We start from the raw sequence: 25,014 nt of genomic DNA, 5'->3' as shown, positions 1-25,014 counted from the left end.
CTTCTGCCTTGGAACCAACTTAGTACTGATTCTAAAAGAGAAGGTAAGGGTTAAAAAAAAATGTCAAAAACTTAAACACAGAGCTCCAAAACCAGTATTGTTAGTCCCATATTCTGCTGGATCCCTCTGCTTGGCTACTTCTCTAGTGGAAGTGACTAGTAATAATGACCTGTATTAAGGTGATTGCAGGAAGGGGGACAGATTCATGAGATGTTGCAGTGACAAATCATGAAATTGGTATTGTGTTTTTTCTGTTACATGAAAGATCTATTCATAAAATTGCTTCTAGAGGGAAATATAGTCTAAATTTTAATTAATAAATTTAATTTAAATATATTTAAATTTTTAATTAACAGTAACACATCTTTCTCCTGGCTCCTAGGCATTATCTTGGGTTAGATCAGGAGGGTTGACATAATCAGTACTTGGCTACTCATAACTTATTAACTCTACACTTATGTGAGAAGGAATATTTCTAAGGGTATACTTTTAAGTTCTCTAAGTCACCCATTTTCCAGGTGATTTGAATTTGTAAATAAAAGATTTAAGTTCCTAAGGGGCATAAGGATGGAGCTTGGATACAGGTTTTCCCACTACCTGCTCCCATGGGAGAGGTTCATTTGTGAAACTGGTGTTTGATTCATTCAAGCTCTTTCAAAAGAGTTGCTGTGAGTAATGATTCTAAAACAAGTTTTATGAAATTTTAGACTAAATTGAGAGGAATCATGGCATTGTGGAGAGATGACTGACATCGGTGTCAGCAAGACAAAACTTCAAGTTCCACTTCCCAAATAGTTTGATGCTGGCAAGTCACATAATGTCCTAGCAGTCACAATAATTTACTTTTTTCTCTCTTCCTCCACTTTCCCCATCTCCTCTCTCTCCCCCTTGTCTCTCCCCTTTTCTCCTTTCTCCTTCTTTCTTTCTTCCTTCCTCTCTCCATTTCTCTCTCTGTCTCTGTCCATCTCTCTCTCTCTCTTTATCCCTTACTTTCTGTCTTATAATCCATACTGAAATCAGTTCCAAGGCAGAAGAGCCATAAGGACTAGGTCATGAGGATTAAGTGACTTGCTCAGTCACATAGTTACGAAATGTCTGAGGCGATATTTGAACTCAAGATCTCTCATCTCTTGGTCTGGTTCTCTATCCACTGAGCCACCTTGCTGTTCACCCAACAAATTTCTAAGAATATGAATTTTAAAAAAAGTTGATGATCCAACATTTTCAGAGGGAATTTCCTCACCTAGAAACTCTCACAATGGATGAAATCACAGGTTAAAAAAAATACTGAAATGTCAACTACCAGAACATTTGGGCTGACTTTTTCTTCTATGGTTCCTCTCCCCACCCCACCCCACCCAACCCCACCCCAAAATCTTGTTTTCATACTTGGCATTATTAAGTTTTTCTTCATCATTTAGATCATCTGTTTTTAAAAGATCATATTTAATGGATCCTGCTTGAATGGCATCAATGAGATCCAATACAGGCATACTTGTGCTGATCTTAGGGTCCTATAGAGAAAGAGAAAAAACAAACCAAACATATAAAGTCACTTCTACTCTATTTCAACAGAATTTCTGTTAGTCATAAGAAAATAGGTCATTCTTTCCAGTCAAATGTTTATGATCTCTATGCAGTTTAGTTTGTTTAGTTTAAGGTTTTAGCAGAATTTTATTCCTTCTTCAAAAGAGCTACTGCAGAATGACTATGATCTCAGGAAGGAGGGACAGAGAGATCTTGGGAAGCTCAAATGTATATAACAATTATTATCAACATCAAAGAAATAATGATATTAATGACACTCACTGGTAACAATAAGAATTCCTACTTTCAGCACGCCTTACTGTTTCCCAAGTTTTTACCTCTTACCAACACTGCCGGATAAGTATGAGGATAATTATCACTATGTTATAGGGGTGGAAACTGATTCCAAAAGATCAAGTGATTTGTCTGTAAGAACATGGTCAGACAGCATCAGAGCTGAGACTCAGACCTAGACTGCAGATTTTAAGTCTGACCCTCCTTTCACTCACTCTCAGAAGCCTGTGTAGTTTGAAAACACTTGGAAAGATGTCATTCACTTCCTTAAAGATAAAAGTACATCAGATGAAAGAAATAACCATCCTAAGTCTTAAACAACCACCAACTCTCCCCAAAAAAACAAGCCACCCTGTGATTTTATAATAAAAATGGATCAATCTATCAATCAACCACATTTTTATTGAGTACTGTTCTCAGGAAGATTAAGATGTAGTCCTTGCCTTTAGTCTACTTAAGGAGAAATAATTAAGACCATGCAATAATTTTTTTAAAAAAGCAATAAGTGCTAAGCTATGGAAGTGACTGCCAGTGATTTGGCTTTCAGAAAAAGGTTATATCAGAACAACTGGAAGAGACAGAGAGGAGTCTTCCTAGAGGAATTTGACCTTGAGGTGGGCTTTGGCTAGGGCCTGGAAAGCTCTGAAGGATGCTGGAGGAAGGCTAGGCTCAGGAGCAAAACAAGACCAAAGTCCTGGAATCCTTTGAAGATGAGCATGGCAGATTCACAGGATAATGAGGAAAAACCTTTGAAAAGGGTGGATGTGAGAGAGCACAAATGACTCGGATTACTCAAGACCCTGAGAGTCAGGCAGGAGGAGCCACATTATAATACTTAGACAGGAAAGAACCATAATGAAAATGGAGTTTCAGCAACATCAATATGGCAGCAATGGGCAAGTGCTTCTTATTCTCTGAGGGTGGATCAGAAACTTTTTCTTTTAACATATATAGGATAAGTGCAAATATCAATAATATGGAAATAGGTCTTGATCAATGACACATGTAATACTCAGTAGAATTGCATCAGCTACAGGAGGGGGTGAGGGGAAGGGGAGGAAAAGAACATGCATCTTGTAACCATGGAAAAATATTCTAAATTAACTAATTAAATAAAATTTTCTCAAAAAAAAAAGCATATATAGGCTAGCAAATAGGATAATCTGTCTGTAGGTATGTATTCTCAATATCACAGGTGATCCAGGAATCCCCAAGACAGAGAAAACAATGACTAAAATCAAATCAATCCTCTTACCTTTGCTTTGACCATTATTTAAAGTATCATAGTGAATTGATTTACTGGAATTTCTAAGCAGCAGCTAATTGGCTAGATTTGAATTTCACCCTAATTCCTCAATTGGATCTATTGATAGAGATGCTAACAAGCAGTGTAAAGACCATCCACAAGAGGGAGCAAGAGACTGCCTAGTCACATCAAGAGATGGTTAGGAGGTGGAGCGGTGGTGATGGGAAAAATACTAGATTTTGAATCAGAACCCTGGCTTTGAGTCTTGGATCAACTGGACACTAGTTATGTGATCTTAGGAAAATTATCTAACCTTTCTGAGCCTCGGCTTTCTCAAATGAAGGATGGGCATAAAAATACTTTCATTTCAGTTATGTCTGACTCTCTGCGACTCCATTTTTCTTGGCAAAGATACTGGAGTGGTTTGCCATTTCCCTCTCTGGTTCATTTTTACAGTTGAGGAATTGAGGCAAACAGGGTTAAATGACTCGCTCAGGGTCACTCTTGAAAGAGCTTTTTATTCTAGACTCATGTATAAGTAGGAAAATAATTAATGTATCACAAGTTTGAGTACATTTTATATTTATATATATGTATGTGTGTGTGTGTGAGAGAGGCTACTTGAGAATTAATTTATAAAAGAAGAGGTACGAAATTTAATAAAATATAATGCCCATTAACAAAAATAGGCTTGGTTGATGTAAAACAAAACCAAAAAACAAGCAAAACAACATAGGGGTCCTTTTAGGTATTAGGAAACTCACCATAGTAAAAAAAGTTTTAAAACAGACATCAGAAAAAATGAAAAAATTAAATTAAATTAAAACACATCAGGTCATTGAAGCTTGTCTAATTCTCTGTTACCCCATTTGGAGTTTTCTTGGCAAAGATAACAGAAGGGTAACAGCTAGTAAGTCTCTGAGATCACATTTGAACTCAGGTCTTCCTGTCTCCAGAATCAACACTTTATTCACTGCCACCTAGCTGCCCATTTAAAAGAAAATGCCACAGTATTTGAGGGTATTTTATAAAGTTATTAACAAATATAGTAGTAGTTAGAAAAAAGCAGCAGAATTCCAAAAAATAATAATACCATAAATATTAATAATAATAAAAAATAAAGAAGTTCATCAATTTCCATGGCATATTATAAGTGTCATAATAATAATGGGTCATTATAACACTAGGCTATTTCAAAGTCAACAAGAGAAGGTTTCAATATTTAACAAGCATGAAAGGATATTTTACAACCGATTGAGAAACCTCAACATTGGGAATTAGAATAGGCCTTTAACAAGCAATATGAGATTAAGAATTGTACCTTGAAACTAGAAATAGATGAGCTCTTCTCAGCTTCTTTCAACGTTTCATTCACCCAACTGACAATAATATCATCATAGACTTTTTGTCCTCCACCAATATCTTCAAGAATGCTCAGTGTATACCTGTCCCCCAAAAAGAAGCATGCCTTTTAAGGAAAGTATGTTATCACATAAGAATTCCATATGTTAATAAGCAGTCATGGTAATGATAGTATTTTTTCCCTCAAAATAATCTATTATAAAATAACAATTGTTGTTATACAGTAATTTCTATCATGTCTGACTTTACATGACTCTGTTTGGGGTTTTCCTGGCAAAGATATTAGTTTGCAATTTCTTTCACCACTTCATTTTACACATGAGGAAACTGAGGCAAATAAGGCTAAGTGACTATAATAATAATAATAATAATAATAATAAAATCTACATTATGGCCCAGGAGTAAATAAAGTATTTTCACCTTCATTATTTCATTTGATATTTACAAGTGGCATTACTATAGAAAGAAATTTAATTATACTCTTTCTGGCTAATTCTCAGAGTAATAAAGTCATATGTGAGGTAACAGAATCACATTGGGACATTATTGCTTCCTAAGACAATTTTATTTGATTATTATGTCATACAGTGCAAATTTCTTGGGTTCCCATCATATCTCTGGGAAAAGAAAAGGAGAGTAGGGAGACAGGAGAAGAAAGTATAGAAAGAAAAAGAAAGAATTCAGAGGAAGAGGGAATTGAATGAGAATATTCCAACCAGAACTGTTTATTTTATGTATAAGCAACAAATCCAAAATATGGCCAGTGACAAGAACAAAAATACAACTAAAGGCTAAAAGATCAGGATTACCAAAATAATTTGGCGGTGGGGGGAATTAAATAGTGTTACCCTAGAGAAGAAAAATAAGTACTAAAACATCCTCTAAAGTAAAAGAGTTTCAGAAGGAAAATGCTATAATCTCTGGGGCAGCTATAATCACTGTGACTGGATAAAGTGCTGGACCTGGAATCAAGATGAGTCATCTTCCTTGACGTAAATCTGGCCTCAGATACTTACTAGCTGTATGACCCTGGGTAAGTCACTTAACTCTGTTTGCCTCAGTTTCCTCATATGTCAAATGAGTTAGAGAAGTTGAAATGGCAAACCACTCCAATGTCTTTGCCAAGAAAAACCCAAAACAGGGTCATGAAGAATTGGGTATAACTAAAATGACTGATCAATAACAACAAGAATCTTTGGGACCAGAGACCTGTAACTAGAATAAACCAAACTCTTTTACATTCCGTTAAAAACAACAACTAGATTTAGCAAGTCACTTAACTCCAATTTGCCTAGCCCTTACCACTCTTGTTTTGGAATCAATATTTAGTATTGATTCTAGGACAGAAGGTAAGAGTTAAAAAAAGCAAACAAACAACTATGCTTATTCAGAAGTATCAATGATATTTCTTGAATTGAATGAGTAATTTAATATAGATTCCTGAAAATTCAATGGAAAACAAAGAATAAGCCCAACAGTAGCCTATGGAAAATAAGTTGCTTTCTAAAAGGCAATGTGTTCAGAAAAAAAGCAAAAAGTCAATTAATAATAATAAGACATTTAAAAGTTTGCAAATCACTTTTAAAATATTATTTCATTTGGTTCTTGAAACCACTCTGGGAGATAGATACTATTATTATCCCCACTTTAAAGATGAGGAAACTGAGGCAAATACATTAAGTGACTTGCACACAACTATAAAGTACATAAGCTAGATTTTAATTCAAGTCCTCCCAACACCAGTTCTAGTGCTCTCTCCATTCAGGAATAACATCAGAGAGAAAATTTCTCGGATAGACTGACTAACTATGCTTTAAACTTTAATGCACATGTAAAGGGCTTTAGAGCTAGATTTACAGTGTGAGCATGTCAACTTGAAATTGTTGTTTTTCTTGTGATTCATTCTTGACTTGAATGACCTAATTAAATGGGTTCAGAGGAGAGAAATCTGAGAGCATGAGTGGACTATATCAGTTTCACTGTCTAAGGTAGAAATAGGCTGGATTGAAAATAATGCTAAATTAATAAAAATTCTCTCCAATATGCCTTATGCCTAAAATGTAGAAAAATAGCATGTGTTTGTGTGTGTATATAAATATGTACACACACACATATATATATTAATTTTGTGACCCCAGGCAAGGCACTTAATCCCGTTTGCCTCAGTTTCCCCTTCTGTAAAATGAGCTGGAGAAGGAAATGGCAAACCACTCCAGTATCTTGACCAGGAAAATTCCAAATGGGGTCACTTATCCTTGGACACAACTGTACAAAACATAGCAAAGTCTCAAGGCTATATAAATGATGGGGTTGGACTCAATGGTTTCTGAGGTCTCTTCCAACCCTAGATCTATGATCCTATTTAGATTTGGCTCTCAAAAGTGATGTTTTATGTTACTGAAAGTGGAATCCTTTTGCCCAGTTAGGCCTCCCAGTTAGGTTAAATCATATTCTTAGTTCTTGAAATGATTTAGCTCTAAAAAAAAGTGATGAAGTAGCCGACTTATCGAATAATGAATACCTTCTCATTATCTGCCAAATTAAGGCCAGTGTCAACGTGCGGTTTCCTTCATTGAGGTCCTGTCCAGCAATGCCAACAAGAGAAAACTTGGCTTGGTTCTTCCCCAGTTCCACGGCATAGTTACAGTTCTCAAGCTGTTAATGATCAAGCAGGAAAATGATTATCATCTTTATATTATAATTTTTCAACCATTATGGTCTGTCTTAGTATCATTTCTAAGACAAGTGGCAAGAGCTTGGCAATGGGGGTTTGGTGATTTGCCCAGCATCACACATCTAGGAAGTATCTGAGGCCACATTTGAACCCAGGTCCTCCAGAGCCCAAGCCTGGTGCTCTATCCATGGTGCTACCTAGCTGCCTCCTCATCTTCATATTAGATGGCCATTATAAAGCACATGGAACAGGGGCAGCTTGGTGGCTGGATAGAAAGAGAGCCAGGCCTAGAGACTTGAGTTCAAATCTGGTCTCAGATACTTTCCAGCTGGGTGACTCTGGATGAATCACTTAACCCCCATTGCGTAGCCCTTACTGCTCTTCTACCTTAGAACCAATATATAGTAATGATTCTAAGATGGAAGAGAAAGATTTTCTTCAAAAATTTATTTAATTAATTTAGAATATTTTTCCATGGTTATAAGATTCTTCTTCTTTCTCTCCCCTACCCCCACCTCCCTCCTATAGTCAAAGCACAATTCCACTAGTTTTTACATATGTCATTGATCAAGAACTATTTCCATATTATTGATCATTACACTAGGGTGATCATTTACAATCTACATCCCCAATCATATCCCCATCAAACCATGTGATCAAGCAGTTGTTTTTCTTTTGTTTCTATTCCCACAATGGAAGATAAAGGCTTTTAAAATAAATAACTAAAGCACATGAAACTTAGAGAAGTATAATACTTTTTTCAAGGTAAAAACCTTCATTTTTTTTTCTTCCACTGTACTCTCCCCTAGACAGAACAAAGGTTAAAAAGGAGCCTAAGATCAGAATTTGCTAAGATTTTTCTTTAGTTTGAACCTGTAATGTCAAAAGGTGTGAAAAACTCTCTTCCTTGATGTAGGTGGAACCTCATCTCCAATGAATGAACTTGGAGAACTGTCTGAGGCATACAGATGTTAAGTGACTTGGCCATTGTCAAATGGGGTAGCGTCAGGGTTAAGACTTGAACCTAAGTCTTTTGACTCCGAGTTAGATTCTTTATCTACTAAATGCCATGTTGTGCCTATCTAGTTCAAGCCAAGAGGGGATCATTTGTGTTCAGATGAGCAGAAAATTATTATTTTCAAAGCTGCTTTTATATTTCTTGGACTAAGGCATGAGTATGATAAGCATTTCCTCTATGAATCTGATTCTATGGTGGAATGGGAACAAACATTTGAAATACAACTTGTGTCAAGGATCTTTCACATTTTCTTCCATTCATGGTACATCTGAACTACAAAACCATAGCATGAGTATTAATGCCATCTACTGCCTTGATATAGATTCAACCTTAATTAATTGTTCAATGGATCCCTCAAATGATTAAGTAATTGGCAGTTCGCGTGAACAATTTAAATTCCTCATTTAGTCCTATATCAGGCTGAAAAACTTACCTGAGGCTACACACTATATATACATGATGGAACTTTGGAGACTGGATGTTATCATGGAAATAATTTGTAGCTCTCTCTTTTTGTAAAGATATTTTCCCAATTACATGTAATAACAATTTTCAACCTACCTTTTCAGAAACCATAAGATCCAAATTTCTCCTTTTCTTCCTCCCCCCATCTAACAGATGTTAATTCATTTGATATATAAATATATATATTATCCTGCAGAATATACTTCCACATTAGTCATTGTTGAAAAGAATACTCATATAAAACTAAAATCCCCAAATAGAAACACAAATAAACGAATATGAAAAATAATATGCTTTGATCTGCATTCCAACTCCAATAGTCCAGTAGCAATTTTTATACTGCAGTGTTCCCACAGTGTTGACACTAGATCCATTCTCTGCCCAAGTTATCTTTTTTTTTTTTATCCCATTATCTGGCACAAAGAAAAGAATCGCTTTGGAAAGTTACAGGAAAGAAAGATCTGGGCAAGAGCTATAGGAACTGTAGGAGTATGGCACCACTAACTAATAATCTCAGCCAGAATTTTCACATTTCCACAATTTCACAAAGAGGTCCTTTTCTAAAATAGCAGGGTCTCTTTAAGAAAATATTGCCCTAGTTTCTGATCTCTGTGTCCTTGTGTAAACGTTACTCATTTGAGCTTGGCCTCCTGATAAAGTATTCATATAGTGCTCCTCGGCAAGGTCATTCCTTTACAACTCTACCACGATCTGGCGACGGTATCTGCCTACCTTCTTCATATTACCCCCCAGTTTAGGATATGGCGGTTTATTCACTCGATTCCAGTCAACAGGTACTTTAATTTTTTCATAGAGCTGGAAGATGACCAGGGAGTCTGACAAATCACTAAAAGAAGAAAAAATGGAGCTTTTGTTAACCAAATTGGACCATTACTATAACTATGTTTGTGCAGCATTTTAAGGCTAAAAAGCATTTTCTCATTTATCTCATGTAAATCTCATATAAGTAGCACATATTTTACAGAAAACACACCCATTTTCCTCATGAGGAAGCACATAGAAACCTAACTTGTAGATTGCCTTTTTTAAGATAGATTTCCTACGAATGAGTGAACTAGGCTCTATTATACACTGTACTACTGAGTATTATTTTTTTACCACAGAAAGGAGAGGAAGAAAAAGTATGGAAGAAAAATAAGAAGAAATATGATACATCTCCTAGAAGCTTTGGTTATGGATTCCAGTAGACTAATAGTGGGTCATGGTCTGACTCCAAATTCAGTTCTCCTTCCACTACAACCAATGGGTTGGAACAGTCCAGTGTGGTATAAATTGAGGTTATAGACAGGCCCAAAAGAAGACATATGGAAAGTATTCTACACTGGCTTTACTACTTGGACTACTAGAGTTGAGTACTAAAAGATCCCCCTTTTACATTGAAATCTAAACAGCTCAATTTTCCACAGAATTCCAAGTTTTTTTCCTTACACCAGCCCCAACAGACCCATGAATCCATAAATTCTGATGCTATCCTGTTGGTCTAAGGATGTCTGTCTTCAGAAAATGAGTTGAATATGGCTGTATTCTTCATGTATGTGCTTTTATTCCAGAGGAGTAAAATAACAGACAAAAAGCTGAATCTTAAGAAACAAATGGCCTTTGTGGTTTAAGGCAGGGAAAGCCATGCTTGGAGATAACTCTTTTTAGATGTCTCTAGATCAAGCTTCCATGCCTCCTTACCTGTACAAATGATTGACCCGAGGACTCACACCCAAGGAATTCATCCAGTTCCTAAATGTGCGCTCCTCCCTCGTCTCACCTAAAACAACAGAGGACAACCAGTTATTAAGCAGATGTGCAGAAGACATGTTATCCTTACAATCACAATAGACTGTATTTTAAACTGCAAGTGGAATGAGAGAGCAGCTGACCAGGGGGACTAACTAACTATGATGAGTCTTGATTCCAGCTGCTATCGTTCACAATTCCATTTAGTGAAATCTTTCTTCCACCCCCACCAATGCATGTGCCCAACACGGTGCTGGGCATAATGAAGAACACAAAAGACACCACAGTTCTTGCACTCAAGGACTAGTAGTCTAATCAGGGAGATAAGATGGCCACACAAAAAGAGAAAACAATATAAGACAGAATATAATTACTAAGTGACCAAATGTGTGGGACAGATAGCAAGTGCTATGGGAGGTGAGAGAGGGAAGAGACAGTGAGGGAAAGACTTCATGAAAGAATATACTTGAGCAAGGATTTGAATTACTCATGAGATCTGATAGTTTTTTTGTTTTTTTTTTTTAATTTGGTGGAGGGAGAGGTGGGTCCAGAAGGTAGAGAGGGGAAGAGTATGAAGAAAGGCAGGAGAGTAGAAATAAACACAGTGTCTGATTTAGCAGACATCTAGTGAAAACCTAATGTATGTAGGTAAGATCCTATGTTTAGATGGAGAGGGCTGGCCTGACTAGAACAGGGGAAGTGGGATAAGGTGATAAGCTTGGACTTCACACATCAGGCAAAAGGCTACCATCATAAATTCCTGTTGTTGGTACTTCACTTTTCAAGAAGACCAATGACATCAGGACTTGCCCATGAATTGGATTTAAGTGAGGTAGCAAAACAAAGCTTTCCTAAGCAGAAATAGATGGAGTAGTGGACAGAATGCCAGGTCTCATGAAGACATGAGTTTAAATCTGGCCTCAGACACTTACTAGTCATATGACCCTGGGCAAGTCATTTCACCCTCTTTGACTTGGTTTTCTCATCTGTAAATTGAGTTGGAGAAGGAAATGGCAAACTACTCTAGTATCTTGGCCAAGAAAATCCCAAATGGGGTTCTGAAGAGCCAAATGCAACTGAAACATTTGGACCACAAAAAGCTGACGAATGACATGAGTGAAAACAACTTTTTAGTGAAATGTTTAGTCTAGAAGTATTGTAGAGGATAAACTCAAAGTGGGGAGAGAGTGGGGATAAGGGTACCACACCAGTCTAAAGGTTACTGCAATTATCCATCTGTGAAGTGACTGAGGACTAGACTAGAGTATACTAGAAGTAGTAATGGTGATGAAAGAACAAGAGGAGGGTCATTTTGAATGATCTTCAAATAATCATCATAATCAAAAGGGCATTATGACATATTGAGTAAACAGATAAAGGGGGAAAGGAGTCAAAAGAAGTTCCAAGGCATTGAGGCAATGATGAATTTGCAAGGAGAAAGTATTTTTATGGGCTGTATGGTAATTTACTGTTGGAAATTTGATTATCTGTGGATAATGGGCTAGCCAGGTAGAAGTGACTTGTAAAGAAATGTGTGACTGAGGGTCCAATAATTTTGTGTAGTCTTAAAATAGCTCAGCTTTTGCTGAGCAGGAGACAAATGAAATTGTTACAGAATGGAGATTGAAACTATGATTATGTGCCGTAACAGTGATGGTGAACCTATGGAATGGGTGCCAAAGATGGCATGCAGAGCACTCTCTGTGGGTACACAGCTCGTCACCCTCAACCCCCCAGAGTTCATTACTAGTAAGGCACAGGGACTTGGGTGGAGCTGTTCCCTTCCCCCTCTCCACCATGCCTGACAACATTTTTTTCCGCATCAACTGCCCCTCTGCTTAGCAGCCTAGTGGGAGTGCTTCCTCACTCCCCTGTGTGGGGTAAGGGGTGAGGCATGATACTTGGTCTGGGAAGTGGGGCCCAGCACTTCATCTCTAAAAGGTTTGCCATCACTGTACCATAAGATATTAGAACAAAGGATCACTCACAAAGAACAAACTGTCTCCAGAGGTTTTCTGCTTTTGTAGATTAGTAACAATGCTCATAAACTTCCTATATTCATTTGAATTTTTTTTTCTACCTGATCAGTGGCATCAACTCAAAATAATTGAAAATATCCCTTAATTTTATTCATGCTGGATTTGTGGTCAAAGAAACTGAATTTGAAGCCTACTTATTAATTGCAATGTTGGACAAATCGTTAACCTCTTTGGGTCTCAGTTTCATCAATAAAATAAAAGGTTTGGATTAAATCACCTGTGGAGTTGCTTCCAAATGCATAATATGGTCCTGTAACCTATTAGAATACTAGAGCTTCCTAGCTGGGTGACTCTGGCCCAGTCACTTAACTCTGTTGCCTAGCCCTTACCACTGTTCTGCCTTAGAACCAATACAAAGGATTGATTCTAAGATGGAAGGTAAGGGATTTTTTTTTTTCAAAAAAGAATACTAGAGGACACATACTTGATATATATATACACACACACACATATATAATATACTAGAAAAGTAAGCTTTTTTGTCCTACCTGAAAGCATATCACTCTTTCAAGCATCCCTTTTAGAGATTTCATTATGACTCACTTGCCTCTGATAATGTTTTTATTACTAAAAATACTCAGCAGTATAGTAAACTGTTGCTGAATAGTTTCAGTCCTGCCTGACTCTTCATGCCCCAATTTGGAGTTTTCTTAGCAAATATACTACAATGGTTTGCCATTTCCTTCTCCAGCTAATTTTACAGATAAGGATCTGTGATAACAAGGTAAAGTGATTTGCCCAGGGTCTTACTAAATAAATAAAATAAAGTCTGAGTCTGGATTTGAACTCAGTCCTCCCTAACTCCAGGTCTGCTATATTACTTAGCTGTTCCTTCTAGTTTCTATTTAGGTAAGTGGCAAAAACACCTTGCCCCAGGCAAACAGCTGGGTGTTCAGTGGAAAGAGAATCAGGCCTGGATGTGGGAGGTCCTGGGTTCAAAACTGAATTCAGGTATTTCCTAGCTGTGTAATGTTGGGCAAGTCAACACCAAAATCTGGCCTTTACTGCCCTTCTCCCTTGAAACTCATATTTAGACTGAAAGCAAGGCTTAAAAAAAATCTTGTCCTAAGAAACTTACATTAAGTCCTTTAAGTATGTAAATTTTGCTTTAAAAAAATGCAAGTATTTACTTTATTTGATAATGAGACTGTCTGAAAGCATTTAATCCTGATAAAAATCCTAAAGCCAAAAGATGGGATAGAATAGTAGTACTTGATTACTCCTTCTTGGCTATAATTGACACAATTTATCTGTTTATTCTCTTCTTCTTTAAACCAAGAAATGGGAGTGACACATTTAAAAATGCACACCAATGTGTTATGTGTGCAATCAAGCTTTGAATTACAATCTGAATGGCTATCACCTGTGTTTGGATTCTCTCTAATCTTGATGCAACTTGTAATAGTTACCTTCAAGAGACCCCCAATCAATGTCTTGATTCTCTGGTTTATGTAGGGCAGGGTATCTATTAAAGAGATTGGCAATAAAAGCCAAGTTCAACTTTGGGTTCCCGCGGACAACATCCGTGGCGGTGACGAACTGCCGGCATCCCAGTCTTTCTGCTTGTTGCAACATACACTCTGCCCTCTGGATGTCATCCTTCTCCTGCATCAATGTAGACAGATCTCAAGTCTTGGTCAAAGTAATATAAGGCTTGAAGTATACAGGCATAATCTCAAAGTTAACACTAGGTTACCTAGAGCATTAATATTTTCCCATGGTGGATACTACAAAGTATCAGCATTTTATTTATAACTTTTATCTGCCTGAAATCAATACCCAGGATATAAACCGAAAAGAGATCTTAGAAGCTGACCTGGAGAACTGGAATTGCATCAAAAAGAATTATAGAGAGTACTGACCTTTAAAAAAAAACAACCCAAAACCATATAGATCTCCCAAGGTAATTCTCAAGTTCTTACAGTAATAGCTAGTATGTTATATGGCATATCAGATATTTTTTAAAGGATGCCTCTTTACTTAATTTTGGACAGGTTATGGAAAATTATGAAAAATATAAAAAATATTATATGTAATTATAATATACACATTAATATACTGATAAACTGGAAAAAAACACAAAACTATTAAATAATCAGAAAAACTATAACTTTAATTAAGGAGAGGGGTTCAGTGCTTTCCTCAAAGGCCTCTACACAGAGCCCTGAGACTCTGACCACTGACCCCTGGGAATGTCAACCACACTAGACTGAACAATTCCAAAGAGCCATGAAAATTGGGAGGCTTATATGCTCTTTTGGGAAACCGAGGGACAGGGAAACATGATTGACTGCCATTACCACGCTTATAAGGAAATGGGAGTGTTCAAGCTACACAGACAGGCTTGGGAAAGAAACCAAAGCCAGAGGCTAGAGTGTAATGGCTACAAGACCAGGTGTGGGTCTTCTTGGGAAAGGGTCTCTGATACAAGTCTGCCATCTCCACCTAAACCAGTATTATTATCATTTACTTTAAGGTCTGTTGTTCAGTGTGAGACTAGCTAAATCTGAAACTTCCCTCAAGGCTAGCTCTCACAGGAACAGGGATGAACTTGGGGTCTTCAGCTTACAAGCTAACCCTAAAACTTGGGGTTCTCTTAGATTCCACATCGACATTATAAAATAACATATAATAAACATAAAAATATTATATAATATATAAAATATATAATTCATTATGATATAATAATATATGAATATAATAAAAATAAATCTAAAATATATACATTGTATATTATAAAATCATAACACATAAAATATATAAGTATATGAAAGAATGATATATAATTACATAAATATAAAATTATATTAAGGATATAAAATAGAAGCCTTAAAAAGCTTATAAGATTCTTAAAATAATCATCAAAAATTCTATAAATATCTATAAAGTCCACTAACCAGAATTCCTCTTCACTTCAAGATTTTAATATATAGTATATAATATAGTAGTAACAAGAGTTAGCCTTATAAGCATTTTGAAAGTCTGCAAAGAACATCTCATTGTCTCATTTAATCCTCATAACAACATTGTGAGGGAGATGGAGATAGAAACCTGAGGCTCAGAGACAAAGGGACTTGTCCAAGGTTATAAGGCTACTAAGTTTTGTAGTTAAGAATTAGAACTCAGGCTTTTCTGTCTCTAAGCCTTTAGTTCTTTCCATGATATTGCACTGCCTCTTAGGGTACACTGGGAATTACCTAAATGTTTTCTTACTCGTCAGTTACCAGCTCTTAGCACAGTGTCTGGCACTTAGTAGTACTTAATAAATATTTATTACTTGATCAATTCTTTAACTTTCATATCTTCTTTTTTTAAGAGTAAAAGGTCACTAAAACTGACCCCATTCACTTAGACCCAGAAAAAAGAATGGCCTCCTTTGAACTTCAAGGTCATACATTGGTTGAGTAAGTTTATATATATAAAAATATGTCCATTCTTACCCTTATTCCCGACATGTCAATAGTAATAGCCGGAATACCTTCTTCATCTCCCTTTGGAGCCACCTGCTCAAGCAGGTGGAAATAAGCTTTTGAGTCCTGCAAGAAATCAAGAAATTACCATTTTAAATTAATGCAGTCAACTTACAGGGGTGCTGTGACAGTGTTTCTCAATAGCAAGCATGCTTTATTTCTGATTCAACATTCAAGACTAGAATTCATTAACAAAGCTAGAAGCATTTTGCGAATTTACAGTTTATGCCTTGTGGTTTACCATATCATTTCACTTCATTTTCTAATCAAAAGTAATTTTAAAAATTAAATTACAAGCAAAAAGAGAAAAATATGCTAATTTTGCTACCTTTTAAGAGGATACAATCATTTTACATGTTTTAAATTGTATGCATGAAAAGTATATACCTTTAAAATGCTGTAGAAGTCAGTCAGCTAAGGGTTAAACAAAAGGCATGACAGGAGGAAGCGGAAGAGTTCAAAGAAACATTAAATGGACAGTAAGCAAAAGAGAAGAAAGTCAGAGACAGAATTTGAAGCAATCACCAAGTATTCTTTAGGGCAGAGGGGAAGGGTTAAAAAGAACATATGCACTAAATTCTTAACTAGACCTTTGGAACTCACAAATCCAGAAATAAAAGCCAAATTTAAGTCTATCTCATGGAATAGTAAGTTTCCACTTAGAGGCTGTGTTTCCACCATCTCCAACATTCTGGAAAATGTCTCATCCAGAAGAAGAATTCCAAGTCCAATCTTTTGAAAGTATTTTCTTATTTTTACACGTGGAAATAGATGAGAGATGATAAAGGGGTAGGGAGGTAATTTATATAGATTCTCTAAAAGCAGCTTATGTGATCTTAATTCAAAGGAACAAAATTGGAGGTAGAGATATTGTTCACTAGTTGTTCAATGAGAAAGACAATATAGTCTTAGTTGTTGCTCCTATTAATCTACACTGGGGAAAAGTGATTTTTCGATCTCTGTCTCATCATCAGGCTCAAACTCAATACTCTTCTGCCTGACCAGTTGACACAGTCCCTTTGGAGGCACTATGCAAGGAGTTCAGATTTAAAGGATAATAAAAGCCAACCCCTAAAACCAGAGCTCAGTTCTATTATATGCCATAATGTCACTTGCTACTTCAGGCTTTTTTGGAATGCCAGGAAAAAGGAGAAACATCCAGATGCCTTATAGACCATCTAGGATCTAGTGGGAATTGTCCAACTGGAATGACTGCTCTCTCCATAAATGATTTAAGGATGTGTCACATTTTATGTGGCCATTCAAAAGAGACATTTGCGCCAATATAGCATTATTACTGTACTTTTCTCATTCTTATTCCAGATAAGAATTTCCCAAACTCTCAAATGACTACAAGTCTGGAAGAACACGATTCTACTGAATAGAAACGAGCTTGATTTGTGTATGGGAATAGCTTTAAAGCATTCAAGTATCTTAATTTTGATTGAGAAAAGATAACAATTTGCAAATTCCTCATGGCAACTGTAGCTACATGCGATTGTTTATTTGTTTCAGTTGTCTGACACTTCAAGACTTCTTTTGAGATGTTCTTGGCAGAGAAGCCAGAGTGATTTACTATTTTCTTCTCCAACTCATTTTACAGATGAGGAAACTGAGGCTAAGAGGATTAAGTGACTTGCCCATGGTGACACAGCTAGTTAAGTGTCTGAGGCTGAATTAGAACTCCTAAAGATGAGTCTTCCTGTCTGCAAGTCTAGCACTTTATCCACTGCACCACCTAGCTGTCCAAACTGGACTCTTGGTTCAAACCTACCTAATCAAGATTGGTGGAGTCAATTAGTATAGTGAATAAGGTTGGATAATAATAGCTAACATTTTCATAGCACTTTAATAAGGTTTTCAAAGTGCTTCACATGTCAACTGACTTGATCCTCACAGTTCTGTAAGTGCTATTATTATTTTTTAAAACCCTTTGATTCTATCTTAGTAGCAACTCTAAGACAGGGGAAAGGGCTAGGCAATTGGGGTTAAGTGACTTACTCAAGATCACATAGCCAGGAAATGTCTGAGCCCACATTTGAACATAGGTCTTCCTGTCTCTATGAATGGTTCTCAATCCACTGAGCCACCTACCTGTCTCTCACAAGTGATATTATTATCCCTATTTTACAGATGAGGAAACTGACATGCAGAAAGGTGAAATGACTTGCCCAGGGTCACACAGTCATTTAGTGACTGAGGCCAGATTTAAACTCAGGTCTTCCTGACTCCAAGTCCTGTGCTCTATTTATTGCATGTACCATATAATTTTCTTCCGCTAGTTTAGGCAGGGAAATGAGTTTGAGGGTACTTGTAGGTATAATTAGGATTTCAGAAACTTCCTATAAGGAAGCACCACTGGAATTAGTATCCTCATAGGGAGACCAGAAAAAGAAGTAATGTAAAGAATCATAGAGTCATCTACCAGTCATCTAGGTCACAGCACACTTTAAATGTGGATGCTTTTTTGGAACTCCTAAATCACAGAATCCCAAGGATGGAAGTTGTCTTATGGGGTCTCATAATTTACTCTTTGTTTCTGTGTATCAGGTTAACCCTCAAACTATCATCTCTCTATGATGTTCATGGTCTCCAACTACCTATTGGGCAAGAGACAACTGCTTTCCTACTAACGCAATCAAGTAATATTTATTATTACAATGAGAAATTACTTCCTGCTGGCTAGCCAAAATTTTCTTCACTACAATTTCTGCCTTTTCCTTCATCTTGGAAAAAACAAACAGTCATTGTCTCTCACTAATGTATCTTTTTTCTATAAGTTTAAATATTACCAATTAGGTCACATCTAGCCTTCTCTTTTGGGTATCTGGCACTAATAAGCTGTTGAGGTTTTAATATAGAATTTAATTTTCCACAAATTTTTGGAGGAAGTCTTATCCAGGAAAAGAATTCTCAGAATTACTATTTGACATTCAAAAATCTTTTCCACATGTAGAAAATAAGCAATTTTTTTGCCAAATTAATTCACTTTAAAAGAAGCTTTTAAATTATTCAAAGAAAAGTGAGTTTTGTTCATTTTTTTTAAGCCATACCTTCCATCTTTGAATTGATACTAAGGATTGGTTCTAAAGAAGAGGAGTGTTAAGGGCTGGGCAATGGGGGTAAGTGACTTTGCCCAGGGTCACACAGATAGGAAGTGTCTGAGGCCAAATTTGAACTCAGAACCTTCCATATCCAGGCTTAGCTCTCTATTCACTGAGCCATCTAGGTGTCCCATGTTAATTTTTTTTTTTAAGGAAAGTGGTCACCACTGATAAAATTAGAAAGACGTCGGTCAATATCCATAGCATAATCTGCACCTGAGAAAACTGACATTTGGTCTCCTTTCCCTTTATCCTCCCTCTTACTCTCATCTTCCCCACTGAATTCTAAGTGAAGAAGCTAAAATTTTCATAATATGAATAACATGGGCACTAGAGCTTCAGAGATGACTTCTCAGACTTGGGAGTAAGAATTTTAACAACTACGCGCAAAGTCTCTATAAGACCAAGTGTTCTTAAGAATGAATCTACGTTAAAAAAATTGATCTTTAATTTTAATAACCTCTAAACAAAATTTATAATTTCCTTCAATTATTAAAAAAAATTATTCTAAGGGGTCCATATGCTTCACCAGATGGCCACAGAGGTCCATGACACACAGGATGGAATTTCAGTAAGCCCTGACACCTATTCTAACCTTCCAATACAGTCACTAGTAAAAATAAATCAAACTGTATTCCTCCTACCTTGATATCATTGCTGAAGTTGTTGATTTTATTGCAGCCTGAATTTTCCAGATGATAGTTTGCCCATCTCAGCAATAAGTCCTCAGGGGAAAGTTTCATCAAGTCCTCCAGACTTTCACCTTCCCTCAAAAGAGCAATCAGAGCTAGACAAGAGCAAAAGAAAAGTGGAAAAAATTTAAATCCTAGGTACAAAGAGAGAGAGAGAGAGAGAGAGAGAGAGAGAGAGAGAGAGAGAGAGAGAGAGAGAGAGAGAGAGAGAGAGAGAGAGAATATGGGGACTGGTCCTGTCTTCCATCAATATACTCTATGGAATTAATCTGAAGACGTCATTAACCTCTTGGGTTTACCATTGGCAAAATGAGGCAGTTGGGGGGGGGGGAGTTTTCTAAGGTTTCTTTCAGTTCTAACATTCTAATTCTATGACTTGTCCACAGGTTTTGTTTGGTTTTAAGGAAAACTCCTATGGTCGTATCATATTGAGTAGACAAATTTCCTTCTTTTGCATTGTAAACTCTGAAGAAGTCATTAATAATCCCTTAACCTCTTGGGTTTATCATTGGTAAAATGAGGCAGTTGAAAAAAAGTTTTCTAAGGTCTCTTCCAGTTCTAACATTCTAATTCTATAATTTGTTCATAAGTTTTGTTTGGTTTTAAGGAAAACTCCTATGGTAGGTATCACATTAATTAACCAAATATCTATTGTTTTTTTCATAGTAAAACCCTTAAAAAGGAGATTGAAGAAGGAAGAAGGCAGGCTAAAAGCTCTTTGGAACAATAGTGGAAGATTTTAATTAGGTCTAACAACAAGGCCTCAGTTCTTACTATCCAATAATCACATCTCAGTTAAATTCCCTGCGTCCTTCCAAAGAAATGGAAGGAAAGCATTATGATGTTATCCATTATACCCTAATTTCAAATGAAACAACTAAGGCTGCAAAGAAATTAAATGGGCTACTCAGGATCACAGAGGCACAACTAGAAATATCACCTAGATGAACTCAAAATCCACTTTGTATTCACTAGACCATATTTCCTGATATGAAAATCAATTTGTTAATAATGGCAGCATAACAGTTCTCTCTTCCATTTTCAAAGACATTTTAGAGTTCAAATACTTACTTGCATAATTATAGCATCTCAGAAATGTAACCTATCCCTTCTCTTTCTCTCAGCTTCCAGAGGAAAAGGTTTTGTTCAGAGCGAACTTAAGTTGAAACCTTGCCATTTTCAAGCCAATATTTTTTTTGACACTGGTTCTAAGATCTATTTTTGTTCTCCTCCTTTTCAAACATTAATTATGATGAAGTATCACAAGAATATTATATATATGTATATATATACAGAAGAACTGAGATCACATATATAAAGTTATTTTGTTGATCAGTCATTTTTCAGGCAGAGTTGACTCTTTGTTGCCCCTATTTGTTTTTTTTTTGACAAAGATTATGGAGTTGTTTACCGTTTCCTTCTCCAGCTAATTTTACAAATGAGGAAACTGAGGTAAACAGGGCTAAGTGACTTTGCTAAGTAAGGGTTGGAGGCTGGATTTGAACTCAGGAAGATAGGCATTACTGACTTTAGGCTATCTCTCTAGCCATTCTATTTACTAAGCCACATAGCTGCCCCTAAGCTCTCTATCCTTACTTATAACTACTATAGATTAAGATATGTAAAAGATACCCTAGAACATCCCTCAGAATTGACAAGATATTTATTAAGACAGAGTTGACATATCTGGTTATGCATCTATCCAACAAAAGTTATGTTTTCATGCTAGTCATATTTGTATATAAAATAAAGGTTCTAGAATGTTAGAGCTGGAAGTATTAGCAATCATTTAATCTTGCTCCTTTATTTTACAAGATAAGAAAAATGAGGCCCACAGAGATGAAATGACTTGTTCAAGATCTCACAGCTAATTCAATGGCAAAGCCAAGAGTGGAATCCACATTTTTGGATGCCCAGTCCAGTGGACTTTCCATGATATCATGGTGTTTTGTGAGACTTAGCAATACTGTTAAGATAGTGTAAGCCTGGGATGCCATTATTTTGGATACACATGGAAAGTGTGTATTATGGCAGGTATTTAAAAATGTATGGAATAAGCTTAGCAGATTATTACTTTCTTGGAAATTTTAGATCCATCAGGTGACCTCTGTACTCTGCTTAACACATGAAATTTCGCTAAGAAAAGGAAATGATATAGTTATTGAAATATCTGAAGCTGCATTTTTAGACAGAGACTATTTTGTACAAATTCAAGCACAAAGTAACCTACTATATTTAATTATCTAGATCCAAAATGAGCGATCAGAGGAAAGCTTTTTGAGGTTGGAGTCCCAGACAGCTAAAGTAAGTTACATGTTCCATTTAAACAGGCATTATCAGTCTGTGGTATTTAGAAGCTTTCACTTTCATATTTTAAGAAGTCTGATTACTGTGGGAAAGAAGAAAAATGATGAAATGTTGAATTCCATCTACTGTGTCAGGCAGAGAGCCCGGCATTAATTTATGTGCACTTTATTAAAATCTTTTTTTTTTTAAACCTTTACCTTCCATCTTAGAATCAATACTGTGTATTGGTTCTAAGGCAGAAGAATTTGGTAAGGGCTAGGCAATGGGGGTGAAGTGACTTACCCAGGGTCACACAGCTAGGAGGTGTCTGAGGCCAGATTTGAACCCAGGATCTCCCATCTCTAGGCCTGACTCTCACTCCACTGAGTTACCCAGCTGTCCCCTTTTCAAATCTTTTTGAACAGTTGATGCCTGGCTGTTCCTCATGCCATTCTTTACTTCATTAAAATATATGCATTAATAGGAGGCTATCCCATTTGTACCTTCATTCCTGCTGAGTTCAATGTCGGCAAACAATCCAATTTTGATGACTTGCCACAAAAGGCCCAAGACCAGATAAGGTTTTCCCTCTTTCAAATCCTCAGCTCCTATATTAACCACATGGCACCCAATGGCTGAAGCAGAGTTCAGAGCCAGGTTCAAATTCTCCTGAAGAGGGAAAAAAAAATGACAGAAGATGCTGATAAAAATCAGGTGGTGATTAATGGCAACAACAAGAACAACAGCAACCTGGCAGTCACCATTAATATCTAATTTCTTTGAAGACCTTACAGAGAAAATTTTAAAGGCTCTATCTGAGAGTATCCTAACACCTCTGAGAAAAAGTAGTGCTAAATAACAGAATGAGAAAAACAACAAAAAAAGAAGAGTTTAAGAAAGAAGACCCAATGGCTAGCCTGATGGCTATATTCTACAAAAAACAAAAGTGTAGTGCCCATTTTAGTAATGATTCTTACGTTTCCCATCCTGCTTTGAGATGGAGGCAGCACACTAGACCCCCGTACTGAGAAATGCACAGCATTATAAGATTCAAGGAGACTACCCATTGTCTTGTCATTGCCTATGCTCTATAACACAACAGTTGGTGTAAGAAAGGTCATAAAAGAAAGAGGCAATAGCTTTCTTGGCATGGAGAATATTGTGGGAAGAGAATAATAACCAACATTCAAATTTCTGGAAGAGCTATGGCTGCTGTTATTATGACAATATTTACTGAGTACCCACAATATATTTCTAGATAACTTAGAAAAATATTCATATAAGTTATATACTCTATCCTGATATATCCTGATGACCACACAATTTATTTCTACAATATGTAGAGGGCTTAAAATGTGCCAACTAACCTATATCCAGTGATCTCTACAGGACCATTTGAAAGCAAAGAGAAAAAGATGGGGGGATCATAGAAGGAAATGACTTATAAGGCAGGCAAAAATTTTAAGATTCCACAGTTATGATAAGAAAATAAGAGCTATACAACACTGGGCAAGTCACTTAACCTTGATCCTCAATTTCCTCATCAATAAAATGGGATGGAATAGCACCTATATCATAGGTAGATGAGGATCAACTGAAATACTGAATATAAAGTTCTTTGTGAACCTTAAAGTACAAATTAAATGCTAGTCATTATTATTATTCTCTTATTAATAATGTTTGAGGCAGGATTTGAACCAGGTCTTCCTGACTTTTCCATCATTCCATATTCTATGATGCTTTTTCTTTTTTTATTCAATTTTTCATTTAAATTTTATTTTTATTAAGATCTACTTTTTCTTCATCTGATCTCTTTGCCCTCTCCAAATGAGAAAGAAAACAAGAAAAATAAAACCTCAATTATAAACATGTATGAGCAAGCTAAACAAATTCCTACATTGGGCATGTAAAAAAAAGAATGTTTCAATCTGCACTTAGTCCATCATCTACTCAGAAAATGAGTAATAAGAACTCTAGAATTGTGTTTAGAAACTATATTGATCCAAATTCTCAAGTCTTCCAAGATTTTGTCTTTATAATATTGTCATTGTGTAGACTGTTCTGGTTGTACTCACTTTACTCTTATCAGTTCATACAAGTTTTACCTAATTTCTTTGAAATCCCACCACACATACAGACAAGACAGATGGACAGATGGACAGACAGACAGGCACACACACACACACACACAACTGCTTAAACTCAAACAGGAATCAACGAATAAATACAATATGTTGCAGATTAACTAGTCAGTGATGTATGTTCTTAACCAAGTGGATTCAATTATTGTATAGAAGTGGAATGCAAAGCACAAAGGCAATTTAATAGTTCTGAAAGCACTTACTCTGGTTAGTGCTCTAGTTAATCAAAGTAATTGAATGCTAAAAGTAGGTTATATTTATCACACTGCTACAGCCAGTAATGTAGTATGCCACAGTGAAGGCTGCCAGAACACTTCCCGTTTTCTGCCCCTTCATTTCTTAGAAAGGCTTATCTTTTCAGCTACAATGGCATGTTTTTGGAATGGGCTCAAAGATAACTCTTAGGGGAAGTTTGAGGTAAAATTTAAACTACTGAGAATTTTCCTCATCAATAAATCTTCCTTCCCTCACTTCCAATTTCATCATCATCATTATTATAGTACACAACAAAACAGAAATATTTCTCTTAATTTCCATCTGCCTACTCAAAAATCATAGGCTTTGAATCCTTGTTTAGTCCTCCTTTTGGTCCAGTTTCTGGGAAATATTGTACTAAATCAAAAGCAGAGCTAATTTTATATTCTGCCACATACTGATTTCCAGTAGCTTTGCACAGGGACATAGATTGATTTTGTGGCTGTGATGTTCATCTCTCCCTAAATCTATTCCTGTAACTCAGATGAAATAGAAAAAAAGCATTTTTCCATACCTGGATGGTGAATGGGGTAAGTTTCTTTTTGTTGATCGTTCTTTCGTCAATTGTATCTGGCACTGATAGGTTGATCATTTTACTAAAATGAAGACAGTGAGTAAGTTGGTTCCTGGCCAGCAAGGTCTAACAATACCGATTTAAAAAAAAAACATATTCTAACATCACTAAGCAAACA

At 36.3% G+C, this 25,014-nt stretch overlaps 1 protein-coding gene across 5 annotated transcripts in view; it reads right to left on the bottom strand.

Moving 5' to 3' along the window:
• LCP1 (lymphocyte cytosolic protein 1) overlaps window positions 1–25,014 on the bottom strand; it is a 103,914-nt gene that overhangs the window by 2,674 nt on the left and 76,226 nt on the right. For all 5 annotated transcript variants that reach the window (XM_056794873.1, XM_007495439.3, XM_007495438.3 and 2 more), the window contains 10 exons: window positions 24,837–24,918; window positions 22,430–22,595; window positions 19,593–19,735; window positions 15,815–15,910; window positions 13,784–13,979; window positions 10,288–10,366; window positions 9,319–9,433; window positions 6,951–7,084; window positions 4,389–4,512; window positions 1,390–1,514 (listed from right to left, as the gene is read on the bottom strand). In XM_056794873.1, the coding sequence (XP_056650851.1) occupies window positions 1,390–1,514; window positions 4,389–4,512; window positions 6,951–7,084; window positions 9,319–9,433; window positions 10,288–10,366; window positions 13,784–13,979; window positions 15,815–15,910; window positions 19,593–19,735; window positions 22,430–22,595; window positions 24,837–24,918 (1,260 nt within the window). The remainder of the gene's footprint in view (window positions 1–1,389; window positions 1,515–4,388; window positions 4,513–6,950; window positions 7,085–9,318; window positions 9,434–10,287; window positions 10,367–13,783; window positions 13,980–15,814; window positions 15,911–19,592; window positions 19,736–22,429; window positions 22,596–24,836; window positions 24,919–25,014) is intronic.

Source organism: Monodelphis domestica, chromosome 4, assembly GCF_027887165.1.
Source record: "Monodelphis domestica isolate mMonDom1 chromosome 4, mMonDom1.pri, whole genome shotgun sequence".
NCBI lineage: Eukaryota > Metazoa > Chordata > Mammalia > Didelphimorphia > Didelphidae > Monodelphis > Monodelphis domestica.
Note: the sequence above shows the minus strand (reverse complement) of the source record. Positions and strands in the feature narration are given on the sequence as shown.